Source organism: Cricetulus griseus, chromosome X (genome assembly GCF_003668045.3).
Source record: "Cricetulus griseus strain 17A/GY chromosome X, alternate assembly CriGri-PICRH-1.0, whole genome shotgun sequence".
NCBI classification, from domain to species: domain Eukaryota; kingdom Metazoa; phylum Chordata; class Mammalia; order Rodentia; family Cricetidae; genus Cricetulus; species Cricetulus griseus.
In genome coordinates this window covers 98,817,681-98,832,855 of record NC_048604.1, presented here as the reverse complement: position 1 = coordinate 98,832,855, position 15,175 = coordinate 98,817,681, and the positions used below count along the sequence as shown (strand labels likewise).

The 15,175-nt window shown below is 40.3% G+C and overlaps 1 protein-coding gene across 6 annotated transcripts in view; it reads left to right on the top strand.

Annotated features, from left to right (window-relative positions):
• The window catches only part of Ca5b (carbonic anhydrase 5B), a 60,098-nt gene that overhangs the window by 21,035 nt on the left and 23,888 nt on the right, over positions 1-15,175 (top strand). For 5 of the 6 annotated variants that reach the window (XM_027432618.2, XM_027432616.2, XM_027432620.2 and 2 more), the window contains 2 exons: positions 2,583-2,657; positions 10,463-10,660. In XM_027432618.2, the coding sequence (XP_027288419.1) occupies positions 2,583-2,657; positions 10,463-10,660 (273 nt within the window). The remainder of the gene's footprint in view (positions 1-2,582; positions 2,658-10,462; positions 10,661-15,175) is intronic. The other variant, XM_027432619.2, reaches the window with a different exon arrangement.

Genomic DNA, 15,175 nt, shown 5'->3' with positions numbered 1-15,175 from the left:
CATTTTAAACTTTTCTTTTTACATTTTCTTTTTACTATTTTTAGTTATGTGTACATGTGTATGTGTGCCACATGTGTGGGTGCCCTTTGAAGCCAAAAAGGAATCAGATCCGGTGGAGCTGGAGTGACAGGTGGTTTTGAGTTGCCAGATGTTGGTGCCAGGAACCATACTTATGTCCTCTGCAAGAATAGCAAGTGCACTTATCTATGGAACCATCTCTCCAGCCCATTTAAAGTTATTTTAAAAGTTTGGCATAATGGCTCGCACTTGTCATTTCAACACAAGCATTCAGAAATCTAAAGCAGGAGGATTATGGATCCAGGCCAGTCTGAGTTACATAGTGAGACCCTGTCTCAAAAACAGACCAAACAAAAATTCACTGATAACTCCTGGGTGATATAGGTTCTGGGTGCTTCAAACTGTATTTGAGATTGAAAGCTCCTTGGAATCTCTTGGTGATCTTGGGGTTATCTTCAGCTCCCTGGGACTAACAAGAAGCCCTGGAGCTAAGCACAGGAAATGCAGGCTTCGTTCCCTGTGATGATTGATAATGACATGTGATTCCACTGCTTAGTCACTCCAGCATCAGGGTTTCCCCCACAACCCTGATAGTCCAGCAAGGCAATCTGTGCTTCTGTGACAGTGAGAAATGCCTTAAGGAGAGCCTGTATATCCCAGCATTAGGCCAAAGCCTATAAAGATGGTCTTTGGCTCTGTAGAAAAAGCACAGCCCTCAAGACAAAGACCGGCTAGAAAGCCAGTGAGGGTGGAGAGCAGTGCTGCCCAGCAGGGGGATAAGCCACAATGGTCATTCTCACTTTCCTAATGGGTTAGGAAAGGGAAAGGAAAACTGATTAATTTTTGTGATATATTTTATTTAATCTTGTATATTCTGGATGTTGATGTCTTTAACATATAATTACTGTAAGAATTATTCATGGATGGTGCTGTTCAATAGATGTGCAACATGAGTCACAAATATGAGCCATATAGGTTTTCAAATGCTTCCTTTTTTAAAGTACAAATAAAATCTAGACAGATGGTTCATTGGTTAAGAGTATTGGCTGCATGCTCTTCTAGAGGGTCTAGGTTCAATTCCCAGTACCAACACGGTGGCACACAACTGTGTATAACTCTAATCTCACGGCATCTAACATTTTCTTCAGGTCTCTGCAGGCTCCAGACATGCACATGGTACACAGCCATATATGTAAGCAAACAGACACATATGGAGAATATACACATATTCCCATATTCCACATATGGGAATGCACCCATATACATTCAGTAAATAAACAGTAAATATAATTTAACAGTTCAAATAAACAAATAAGTTAATTCTTCTAATATATTTTAGTTAACATAATATATCAAAGATATTATATTTCTAACATGAAATCAGTGTAAGAACTGTAAGTGAACTTTTTGCTGATTTTGTGCTTAGCCTTCAAAGACCCTACTGTCACTCATTTATAGCATGTCCCAATTAACACTAGCTGCATGAACTAAGTGGGCATCATACCAAAAAGCTCAGGCACAAAGAGGAGCGACCAGGGCAATAATTAGAGCGAGTCTAAATTTAATGGGATGGAAGGTAGGAGAGTTGAAAGAAGGAAGAGAATTGCATCTCTTTACATGCTATCTTCCTGTCCCAAAGCTCCCTGTACTTCAGTTATCCCTGTTCCTTTAATCTATATCCCATGTAGGTTTGATATCAGTAATTTATAACTTTCTTCCTCATGTCTTCATTTTTCTAATACTCTGGGTTTCTCGAAGGCATGTTCCCAATGGCTATCAAGCCTTGCTTCAGGGGGCTGCAGCATCTTGTGCCAGGACTGCTTTCTTTTTGGCTGACAACTGCAACGTTTCCCTCTTAAAGTTTTTTAATAGTCGAGATTATAATGTAATTACATCATTTCCTCCTGGCCTCTTCCCTCCAAACTCTTCCATGTATTCCTCCTTGCCATTTTTCAAATTCATGGCCATATGTATATTCCTAAATATGTAAGCACAACCTATCCAGTCTGTAGTATGTTACTTGTATGTATGTTTTCAGGGCTGATCATTTGGTATTGGATAATCACTTAGTGTGCTCTTTCTCGAGGGAGACAATTTCTCCCACTCCTAAGATTCCTTAGTTGCCTGTATCTTTATCTGGGGTTGAGGCCTTGTGAACTTTCCTGTGTCCATGGTAGCACATGTGTTGTTGTCATCCTGGCTCAAGTCACAATAATTCCATTCATGAGAGTGCCACCTTCACAACCTTCATAGTGCTGTTTGTCTTATTCATTTGAGCCACAAATACTGGTTGAAAGCCAGGTTGGCTTGCAGAATATGGGAAGAGGCATATATATTTAAGCATATAATCCTAACTATACTTGTGAATAAAGATTGGAAGGGGAAATTAATGTTGTGATTTTAAAAAATGGCTGGGTATTGTGTATCATACCTTTAATCGCAGCCCTGGGGAAGCAGAGACAGCTGGGTCACTGTGAGTTTGAGGCCAGCCTGGTCTGTGATACATCATGAGTTCCATGATAGCCAAGGCTACAAGGTGACACCCTGTTTTGTTTTGTTTTAAGATATGGGAGAATCCTACTATAAGAGAACCAGGGAAACTTTGCTAAGGAGGGAAGAATTAAGCCCAAGACCTAAAGGTAATGGGAGTTATTCCTTGAACTAAGTGAGGGGAAATTAGTTTTTGTAGAAGGCGCAAAGGGGCTAAGGCTTGAGTGTGCTTCTTACGTAGCAAAGGCTGAAACAGGGATACTCTTAAGGCTAGAGAAATAGCTGATTGCAGTGAACTGAATGTGTCTCCCTTAAACTTGTATGTTGAATTCCTGACATTCCAGTAATGATGGTAGGAGATGTGGCCTTTGGGGGAGCAATAAGATGAAGAGGACTCTGCACTTGTGAGTGGGATAAGTGCCCTTTTATGAAGCCTGGAGTGAGATGACACTGGGAAGACAGCTGTCTACAAACCAGAAAGCAGCCTTCAGCAGATACCAGATCTGCTGGTGCCTTCTGTTGGACTTTCCAAACTCTAGGACTGTGAGAAAAATTGTATTTATTTTGTTTATAAGCCACCCATTCTATGATATTCTGTTATAGAAGCCCGAAAAGATTAAGACAGTTTGAAAGCACACATTACACCAAAGTGAAACAAATAAGAGTTGAGACCAAATGTATGGTTAACATGGAATCTAAAAGTTTGAGGGGCTGAAGCGATGCATGTAATACACAGCCATGAAGGCAAAACAACTGTATGCATAAAAATAAAAAATAAGTGCTAGAGAGATAGCTCAGAGGTTAAGAGCACTGGCTGTTCTTCCAGAGGTCCTGAGTTAAACTCCCAGCAACCATCCATTATGAGATCTGTTGCCCTCTTCTGGTGTGCAGATATATATAGAAGCAGAATGTTGTATACATAATAAATAAATAAAATCTTAAATAAAAAATTAAAAAATAAATCTGTGGTAGTTTGAATAGGAATGGCCCCCTTATGTATATGTTTGAATGCTTGGCACATAGGGAGTGGCACTATTAGGAGGTGTGGCCTCATTGGAGGAAGTGTGCCATGATGGGGGAGGGCTTTGAGGTCTCATATACTCAAGCTGTGCCCAGTGTGGTGGTCTCCTCCTGCTGCCTGCAAATCAAGATGTAGAACTCTGAGCTCTTTCTCCAGCACCATGTCTGCTTATATACTGCCATGTTTCCTGCCATGACAATAATGGACTAAACCTCTGAACTGTAAGATAGCCTCAATTAAATGATTTCCTTTATAACAGTTGCTATGGTCATGGTGTCTCTTCATAGCAGTAGAAACCCTAAGACAAAATCTTTAAAAAATTAAGGGTTGATGTTAGCTTTTATTATTATAATAAGTATTATTTGCGGTCCCGAGCATTGAACCTACAGTATCATGCCTGGGAGATGAAAACCCTCCCACTGAGCTAACACCATCGTAATTACAGCTGTGTTTGACACAATCGTTGCTATTTTATTTTATGTGAAAATAAAACTTCGTAGAACACAACATAATCTTCTTGTTTCAAGGGAAAAATGGCAAGTACCAGTAAATTATTTCCATCTGCTTTTTGTTTATAAAAGGAGAAAGAAGTGAAGAGAGGAGAATAAAAATGTATCTTTTGAAAAACAAGCTCTTGACAAAAAGGTAAGAGGACAATGACCAAGACTTCCCACTCTCAGTGGTCTAGATTAGTAAAAGGGGAGCTGGATAGGATGAAATAATGTCTGATGGAAGCTGAACCTGCAAAAGAAAAGTTATGAATTGAGTCCAGCACTATAATCAAAGAGAGAAGTTGAAGGTGTAGGCCCAGCCCGATTTTCTTGGGCTGGTGTTTGCTTGCATGGATGTGAAAATTTAGAGTTCCCATTTTCTGAATGAAATGTTGAACAATTAAAGATGATCTAGGGCATTATTTTAGGGACCTGATAACTAGCATTCCAGCTCTTCCATGATCTTCAAAGGAGATGCTCACCTGTTAGCTTTGTTTGTATGTTTTTTTGTTTTGTTTTGGTTTTAGCTTTGGTTTGGGTTTTTCGAGACAGGTCTCTCTGTGTAATAGCTCCAGCTCTCCTGGAACTCACTCTGTAGACCAGGCTGGACTTGTTGGTTTTAAACAGTATAACTTCTAAGGTTATTGGTCATAGTCTGAAGATGTCAGAGGTACCAGGTAGAAGGTTTCCTTGGGCCAGGAATCTTTGAAACCGACTGGGCTGTGAACCAGACTGTGAGTTCACGTATAGTTTTTGGCTCTAGGTGAAAGTTTCTCAAGTCTGGCATTAGGGACATTTCCGGCAAGAAAATTCTTTGTCCATTCTGTACAGGGAAAGGTGTTTATCAGCATCTCTGGATTTTATCCAGTAGAGGGCAGTAGAACCTTACACCAGTTTTGTCCTGCCTCATCTGGAAATTGTCTCATGTCTCTTAGAGGGCTGAATCCTTCCTAATGTTGAGAACAATTGGTCTGCACCCTCAGAAGGACTCCATATCTGCCAGGACACTATTGATAAAATAAAATCAAGCAAACAAAAAATTAAAGATAAGACTTGGAGATTTTTAGTTTTGGGCAGGTAACAAAACAAAGTGAAATGTCATCTCTGTAATACTGAACCAGAGACAGGATTCTGTTTTTGTGTTTATTAACACAAAAGATGAAGATGAAAATGACAGCAACATATATGAGGATTTTCCTGGCTAATAACTCAGCTATTTTAATCAAACCCTTAGAGTCAGTGGTGGGGCAAGATATACAGGGCATTGCTGCTAACTTCTGTCCATTTATGTTGCTCCTGCTTTGTAAAGGCTTTATTTAATTTTTATTTATATGTATGTGTCTATAACTTTGAAGCAACCTGCAGAGGCCAGAATAGGGAGTCAGATCCCCTGGAGCTGGAGTTTCATGTGGTTGTTGGCCCCTGGCGTGGGTACTGGGGACCAAATTCAGATACTCTGGAAAAGCAGCAAGCACTCTTAACCAGTCAGTAAGCCATCTCTACAGCCCCATGTTTCTCCTTTTCTTGTTGGCTTTGATTCTGTTCATTCTTGGTACTTCAACTTTTTTCCTTTTATTGAAAATAGATTTTTTAACTTTTATTGATTCCTTGTGGATTTTACATCATGCATTCCAATCCCACTTATCCCCCATCCCCTCATATCTACCCTCTTCCCTTTCAACCCCACCCCACAAAAAACCCAAATTTAAAAGAAAAACCCCAAACCAAACCAAACAAAAGGAAAAAAAAGAGAAAAGAATCCTGTCTTGGAAGTTGTAGTGTGATCTGTTGACTCACACAGTTTACCCTTTAGTCCATTCATCTTTACTTGCAAGTGCCACAAGTCACTGGTCTGGCTTGAGCCCTGATTTCTGCTATACCACCCATAATGGGCTCATACTGGAGCTCCTCTTGGATATCCTGGTTTTGCCCTATGTTTCTGAGATCCTACTGTTTTAAATCTGTAGTTTCATCCCCTTACCTTCTCTGTTTCTGGGTCTGGCTGGGGTTGTCAGCCCACCAGCTTTCCCTTATTGTCACTACCCAGACAAGCTATCCAGCACTACCCAGGCTAGTTCACCTAATGCAGCCTGCAGCCCAAAGCGGAGAAAATAGATTTTTTTTGCCAGGTGGTGATGGTGGTACACATTTTTAATCCCAGCCCTAGGGAGGCAGAGACAAGCAGATCTTTGTGAGTTTGAGGCCAGCCTGCTCTACAGAGTGAGCTCCAGGATAGCCAGGAGTACACAGAGAAATCCTGTCTTGAAAAACAAAAACAAAAAAATGCACAAAAATAGGTTTTAAACATATAATATATCCTGATTACTGTTTCTCTTCCCTCTTCTCCTCCCAGTTCCTCTCTACCTCCCCTTGATCCAGATCCACCCCCTTTCTGTCTCATTAGAAAACTAACAGGCTATTATTATTATTATTATTATTATTATTATTATTATTATTATTATTATTATTTCTTTTATGTTTTAGTTAGGGTCTCTCTACATAGTTCTTGCTGTCCTGGAACTCACTATGTAGAGCCATGTAGGCTAGAAAACAAATAGGCTTCTACGGAATAATAATGCAATATATAGATAAAAGAAAAACTAACATGTTGGAATAGGACCAAACAAACGGAAAGAAGAACCCAAGAAAAGGCACAAGAAACAAATACAGATGCAGTGACCCACTTGTTCACACACACAGGAATATCATAAAAACACTACACTGTAAGCCATAGTATATACATAAAGAACCTGTAGGGTAAAAAAGGAGAAAAATTAAAATATATATAAATAAAAAATAAGGCCAGCAGTGGTGGTGGAAATCTTTAATCTCAGCACTCCAGAGGCAGAGGCAGGTATTTAAGGCCAGACTAGTCTATGGAGCAAGTTCCAGGACAGCCAGGGTAACACATAGAAACCCTGTCTCAAAAAAAAAAAAAAGATTTTTTAAGGGAACCTCTAAAGATGCTGTTTATTTTCTGTTGGCCATGTACTGCTGGACATGCAGCCTACCCTTAAGAGTAGTTTGTTTCCCAGTGAGACTCCCTTGGAGAAAACTAAATTTTCATTTGCAAGTGATTATCAATTGGAGATACTGCTGGATTAGGGATAGTGACATGTGTTCACTTTTCTTTTATCTCTAGGACCCCATCTGGTGCAGATCTGTGCAGACCCTGTGCATGTTGCTTCAGACTCTGAGTACATATGAGCTTTGACCATGTTGATTCATTGGGCCTTGTTTCCTTGGTGTACTCTATCCTCTCTGGTTCTTTCTATCCCCTTTTCCACAGGCCTCCCTGAGCCCTGAGGAAGGATTTGATGAACACATCCCATTTAGGGATGAATAGTCCAAGCTCTCTCACTCTCTGCATGTTGTCTGGCTGTGGGTCTCTGTATTTGTTCTCATCTACTGCAGGAGGAAGCTTCTCTGATGATGGCTGAACAAGGCACTGAATAGAGAAGAATGTTATTAGGACTCATTTTAATGCTGTGTTCTTTCAGTACAACTGTAGTATTTAGACTGGATCCCCGCTATCTATTCTTAATTTCTTGTTCACCCAAGGAGCATCATGTATGACTTTCATCTTGTGGAGTGGGCCTTAACTCAGATATCAGTTGGTTACTCCCACAAGCTTTGTGCCACCATTGCACTGGCATATCTTGCAGGCAGAACACTATTGTAGATCAAAGGTTTTGTGGCTAGGCTGGTTTCTGTTTGGGTAGAATGCACAGTACTTTCCTGAATCAAAGATGCTAGAACATAGGGTTGAAGACTTTATGTAGGCACCAGCTCAGTTTCTGTATGTTCAATGAGTTGTATAGGTGTAGTCTTCAGCAACAGGGCCTTGTCACCAGTTTGTGGAAAGCACCTATCATCTTAGCAACAGCCTGAGTTGTTTGGGGGTTTCTATGAAACCCCTTGGCCAATTATATGTAACCCATTCTCAGTACTGGAAGCTTCATTTGCTGACAAGAGATAGCAAGTTGGGGCTCTGTCTCTCCCATTTATGACAATTTCATTTAGATCACTTTCATATGTATATATATTTTTAGGAACCTTTTACTGTATTAGGTTTTCAATACATTACCCTTCAAATGGCCCTTTTAGCTATCTCTCCCCATAGTCCCTCCCTCATCCCCTTTACCCCCTTCCACTTTATCCTCCTGTTCTAGCCATCCCCATTCACCCATAACTATCTGTCCTATTTCCTTTTCTGATGGGGGAAGTCCTTCTTTGTATATGATTGTCTTATTGGTTGATAAATAAAGTACTGTTGGCCAATAGGAAAACAAGATAGGTGGGACTAGGAGTCAAGCAAGATTCTGGGAAAGGGAGGAGAAAGTGCAGAGTCACCATGTGAGCCTGGTAAGACAGGGCGCTTCCGCTGGCGTCCAATAAGATAAGTCTTATAAAATACATAGATTTATGATAATTAAGACTGAGCTAGTAGATGAGAAATAATAATCATTGGCCAAGCAGCATTTGTACCTAATATAAGTATCTCTGTGTTACTTGGGACCATAACGTGGCGGCAGGCAGATCTTGGGTGGCCTGGCAGGAAGCGCCCACGTGGCAGCAGGGCTTGGGTGCCTTGGCGGAAAGACTCATTGTTCACTTTTCCTAGGGAGATCTGTCACACACACACCCCGCCATCCCAGTCCCTTACTCTTTGGTTCTATGGATTGTAGCTTAGTTATAATTGACATATAAGCAAATACATAACATTTTTGTCTTTCTGAGTTTGGGTTATTTCACTCAGGATGGTTTTCAAATTCCATCCATTTGCCTTCAAATTTCCTGATGTCATTGTTTTTGACAACTGAGTCATATTCCATTGTGTAAATGTACCACCTTTTCTTTATCCATTTTTCTGTTGAGGGGAATTTAGTGCACAATGGTGGTGCCTGGATATTATGAATAGAGTGGCAAGTGACTCTTTGGTAGGAAGAAGCATCTTTGGGTATATGCCAGGAGTGGTAAAGTTGGATCTTGAGGTAGATCAATTACTATCTTCCTGTGGAACCACCATGTTGCCATAGTGGCTGCAAAAGTTTGAACTTCCACCAGCAATGGATGAGTGTTTCCCTTACTCCATATCCTCTCCACCATGAGCTGTCACTTGTGTTATTGATCTGAGCCATTCTGACTGGTGAAATCTCAAGGTCGTTTTGATTTCCATTTCCCTGATGGCCATTGTGAATTCTGTCATTTGTTTTCTTGATATCTAGTTTCTTGACTTTTTTATATACTTGGGATATTGGTCCTCTTTCTGATGTGTAGTTGGTAAAGATCTTTTTCCATTCTGTAGGCTGTTGCTTTGTGTGAATGATGGTATCCTTTGTTGTGCAGAAGCGTCTCAGTTTCATAAGGTCCCATTTATTAATTGTTGATCTTAGTGCCTGTGTTAATGGTGTTCTGTTCAGAAAGTCTTTAACTGTGCTAATGCATTCAAGGCCATTCCCCACTTTCTCTTCTATCCAGTTCACTGTGTCTGGTTCTATTTGAGGTTTCTGATACATTTAGAGTTGAGTTTTGTGCAGGGTGATAAATATGGATCTATTTAGATTCTTTTACATGCATCCATCCAGTTTGACAGGTTAGACCACCCCAAATTGATAGGTGTGGGTTCTGTTCATTTGGGGGTGGCTTACCCGCTTGTCTGCATTGTCATCAGGAAGTCTGCTGATATTTATTGCTGCAAAGACGTGGACCTGGTTCTCTGGAGGAGGTACCAGCACAAGCCATATAGTCAGTGCCTCTTTTGGACAAACTGTATGGTATACCTTAAGAGATTATGTCCACATTCTTGTGACAAACTGTGGACTTGAGGGACCTCAGCAGTGCTGGTGTCTATACAGGCCTTATAGGGTGGCTGCTTAGTACTCACAGTTGTTTGTAGAGGTTAACCTGGCATGCACACTTATGTGACACAATCATTTTCTAGGAGGAGGCTATACCAGCCAACCAACTGAAAACTGACAATACTGAATTAAATCTTGTTTTCTAACAGTTTTAACTCTGTTTCCTTTGTCAAGATAAAGTCTGTTATTGAAAGTTCACTTAACCTTGTTTTTGAAACCAGTTTAGTTGGTTGGAGTTAAAGAAATTACAATGAAACAAAAAGCAGCATTTGTGAAAACTGTTTCCACACTCTAATCCCCCTGTATTTTGCTGATTCCACAGAACTGATGGCACTGGCTTCAGGTCACATTAGCAGACAGGCTGAAATGGGTTAGTTTTATGAGATGACAGAATGAAGACTCCCCTGCAAGGTGCTCTCTGGCCTACCCTGATCTGCTTTACACAGTTGATTACAGCCCCAAATAGCTAATTTCTGAGCTGCCTTTGCAGCTCTTTGGTTTCTTCCCAAATGGGGATGGTCTTATGTGTGGTGCTAGACAGTAGTTGTTTTTGCTAACTGGCCAGACTTGCTCTCTTCTAGTACCTCCACTCTGGGAGAACTTGGACCTTGTTCCTGCGGGTGATCGGCAGTCACCCATCAACATCCGATGGAGGGACAGTGTTTATGACCCTGGCTTAAAACCACTCACTATCTCTTATGACCCAGCCACCTGCCTCCACATCTGGAATAATGGGTACTCATTCCTCGTGGAATTTGAAGATTCTACAGATAAGTCAGGTAAAAGCAAGATCTGGTTGTCATTTTTATAGTGAAGGGAACTATGTTAAACCAAAATAGGACACAACAAGCAGTCTCCATGGTACTAGTAACCTCCTTATTAATAGTGATATAAAACTCAACTGGTTTTACTTTTTGAATATGTGTAACATGTCTTTATGATCAATTCTTCCATCCAATACAAATGATATTTTATTACTTATATATGAATTCTATAACCAGCATAAAAGAGAATATCTGAAGTTTAACTTTGCTAGAAATTAGTTTGTATGTATATATTCAATATGTAAAAATTTTCATCTGCTTGCTGACTTTACTTGAACCACCATATTAAATAGAAATAGTATCAATCACTTTTAACTTATCAAATTGCAATATACCTGAAATGGGGCAAAAATAATATTTGTGTGTGCTAGATTATGGTCTTAACTAGTTAAGATGAGTCACATATTAGAGAAATAACAAATTTATATCATGCTTGTTTTGTTAAACAGTATCACTTAGTTTTGCAGGGTATGGTGACATACACCTTTAATCCCAACATTTGGGAGGCAGAGACAGGTGGATCTCTGTGAGTTTAAGGCCAGTCTGGTCTACAGAGTGAGGTCCAGGACAGTCAGGACTGCACAGAGAGATCCCATCTCAAACAAAACATTGTGAATATGATGATGCCCAATAATTATTACTTTGAAACAATTATTTTTTAAAATAGTATAGATAATGTAGTGGTTCTCAATTACAAAGAGTTCTGACACTTTCCTCCCATGGCTCCATTTCCCCCACCCTCCACCCTGGTCCCTGGACTGGAGATTCTCATGAAACTCTGTAGACATTTTTGGGTATTTCAACTATTGGGGAAGGAGAACACAAGTAGCATTTAGTTATTCCTGACCAGGGATGGCACTAAAGGTCCTGTAGTATACAGAACACCATTCATGAAGATTATCAGGCCTCGGATAGCATTAAAACTGATGTTGACAGTTCCTGAGCTCAAAGAAAATGACTTTTTCTGATGAAGCCATAACAGTGATGCTGGATAAGGTAAAACTGTATGATTTAAAAGCATGGGCATATTTAAGTGGTTTGGAAATCTCAGATGTTTCTTTGTTTTATTTGCATTTTCCTGTAATTCTTTGATGCTTAGCTATGGTGCCCTGGCTTCTTTGGCTCCTTGAACTGCAAACAGACCATTCTTCCAGTGGTCTCTCTCTCCAGTTATCTTCCTTCTAGCATCCTTCTCTGCTATGATTCAGTATTCAAACCTGTACTTTTGTACTAGAATGTCTCCACATCTCCCATTCTCCGCTTTGTCCTGTGTGGGTGCATTGTGTGTATAGTATATGCAAGTGTGTGGAATATATGCAGATATGTGTACCCATGCACATGAAGGCAGAAGCTGCAAAAAAATTTCAGGTGTCTTCCTCTATTGCTAGCTATCTTATTCCCTTCATGCAGGGTCTCTCACTGAGCCCAAACTTTCATTTCAGCTAGCCTGGCCAGGTATTAAAATGTTGGGATCCTTTTTCTCTATTTTGATGCTGGCGTTACAAGCATATGTGGCCATGCCCAGTTTTTGTGTGGGTGCTGGGATTAAAACCCAGTTCCTAATGCTTGCAGAGCAAATCCTTTTACCCACTGAGCCATCTTGCCAACCTGCTCTGACTGTGTTACTTAATATGCCTCAAACTAAAAAGGAATTTGCTCCTTTTTCTTTCTCTTTTATTATTTGTTTGTTTGTTTGTTTGTTCGAGGCAGGGTTTCTCTGTATTGCTTTGGAGGCTGTCCTGGAACTCCCTCTGTAGACCAGGCTGGCCTTGAACTCACAGAGATCCACCTGCCTCTACCTCCCAAGTGCTGGGATTAAAGCTGTGGGCCACCAACTCCCGATGCTCCTTTTTCTTACAGGCTTGTGACGTTTTTCTCACACTTTCCCCCAAACTCTAGAGTCTGTTCCCATATCACCCCATGTGAAAGAATTCCAGGAAATTTCAAAACAGCAAACTAAATCACTATCAGTGTGCTAGAGCTCTACTGTTTTCCCTGTTGGCCTAATGAGCAGACCTAGCTATGGGTGCCTACCCACACACATTCACTCTGCCTAGCTATGGGTGCCTACCCACACACATTCACTCTGGATATACTTGGAAGTCCCTTCAGAGCTCAGTCATAGCACAGCTCCTGGTAATCTTTCTTTTTGTCTGCAGATCCTGGGGTGTTGGTGAGCTTTGAAAGCCCTTGATAGACATATCAGGTTGACAATTTATCATCTCTGTGTTGAGTTGGGAATCTTAGGAAGCTATTCAATGGGTTTTCTTAGCCAAATGAGTTAAGCCTGAGAGTTTTCAGAGTTAAATATCTAAGATTTTGTTTTGTTTTGTTTGAGACTGGATCTCATGTAGCCAAGGCTAGCCTCTAACTCTTTGTGTAGACAAGGATACCTATCCTCCAGCCTCTCAAGTGCTGGTAGTGCATGTGTGCACAACCTGACTTCAATAACTCTTTTTAAATTTTTAGTCTCATTTTCTTTTGAACTGTAGATGTAAGAAGTCCTATTCTATTCATTTGTATGGGTAGTCTCAGATGAGAAACAAATAGCTCATATTTTCATCGTGATAGATATTTAGGTGCTACAGATGGAGCTGACTGAAATCCCTCTGATCCTGTTTCCCTGAGTAAGTCAGTCTCTAGGAGTCAGTCACACTGTTTTGTCAGGATTTGTTTTTATAAACATGCAAGACAAACTCTAGAGAAGTTTCTTGTTTTTCACTTTCTCAGAAAGGGCTAAAAAATGACAGCTCTTACATAGTGCTCGGTTAACATTTCCTATAGAATACCATCAACCTCTAATAAGTCCCAAACTTTCTCTAGTTTTTTTCCTTTCATCAACCGACTACCTCTTAATTCCTGCTTATTCTTCATTGTTATTTCTTCATCGTGTCTCAAAAAAACCACAATACTCCAACAGGGGCAAAAATAGAGCATCTGAACATCAAAAGTAAAGAAAATAATAAAAGAAAGCAAAGACTGGTTAGAAATTAAGCAAATCAAGGAACAGTTCTAGGGAGAAATATCTAATTTATGAGTTTCGAAATACAAAATGAAAATGCCCTAAGAAATGCTGCTGCAGAGTATGTTGTGTGTTCTGGAATAAAGTGAAGGAAAAGAATCCAGGGAAGTTATGTGACATAAAGCATCCCGCCAAACCTTATAGGATGCAGCTTAAAGGAGTGTTTGGAGGGAAGTTCATTGATGAAAAGGCCCATAACAGAGAATAGCATTGTCCCATTGCTGAACTTAGCTTCCCACCTAAGAAGCTGCACCAGAAGAAGAAATTAAATCCAAAGCAAGAATGAAGGACATGATAATGAGCTGAACAGAAATCAATGAAATGAAAAAGTGTTTTTTTTTTTTTTTTTTTTTTGGAAGGAGCAACACAACTGACACAGGTTCAATTAGATGGGCCAAAAAAAACATGAAAGAAGACACTATTAGAATGTGGGATGACGAAAGAGGCAGCACAGCTTGCCTTACAGATTTAGAATAGAAGGCATGTGAGCATGCCATACCACTCTTCAGAGTATGGCTTTGTAATCTGGTTCACCTGTTCTAGCTTTATTCTGTTGCTGTGATAGAATATGCTAACAAAAAGCAACACTGGGAAGAAAGGGCTTATTTGGCTTACAGTTCCAGGTTCCAATCCATCACTGCAGGGAAGTCAGGGTAGAAATTTAAATCTTCATATCCATGGTCAAGAGCATAGAGAGGAATGCTTGGATCTTTGCTTCCTGGTTCTGCCTTGCTAGCTTTCTCTATTCTTACACCATCCAGAGCCAAGGCATGGTGCCAGCTGTGGTGCCACTCACATTCAGAGTGGGTCTTCCCACCTCAATTAAGAGTCAACATAATCTCCTACAGACATTCCCACAGGCCAACCTGACCTAGACAGTTCAACTAAGACACCGTTCTAAATTGATTCTGGGTTGTGAAAAGTTGACTTTTAAAACTAACTATAAGCTGGCATGAGGGTGCACACTTTTAATACCAGCACTTGGGCAGCAAAGGTGGGTGGACTCTGAGTTCAAGGTCAGCCTGGTCTACAAAGCTAGTTCCAGGAAAGCTGAGGCCACACAAAGAAACCCTATCTCAAAATCAAAAACAACAAAAACATGAAACAAAACAAAAATCCAACCATCATACTCCCTGAAAAGGACATACATGGTTACTGATCTTAATGAGAACATGTGGTGAATATGACAATGTATGGGGGAGTGTAACAGTCTTTTTCAGACTGTCAGCCCCTCAATCACTACACAGAGACGACTTATTAGTTATGAATGCTCAGCCTTATCGTATGCTTGTCCCACTAGCTCATATAAATTAATTTAACCTGTTTCTCTTCATCTATGTTTTGCTTCAGAGCTTTTTACCTTTCTTTCATTCTGTGAGTCCTGTTTTCCTGCTTCTTCTGTGTTTGGCTAGCTGGTAGCTGCCTGGTTGCCTGGCCCTGGACATCTC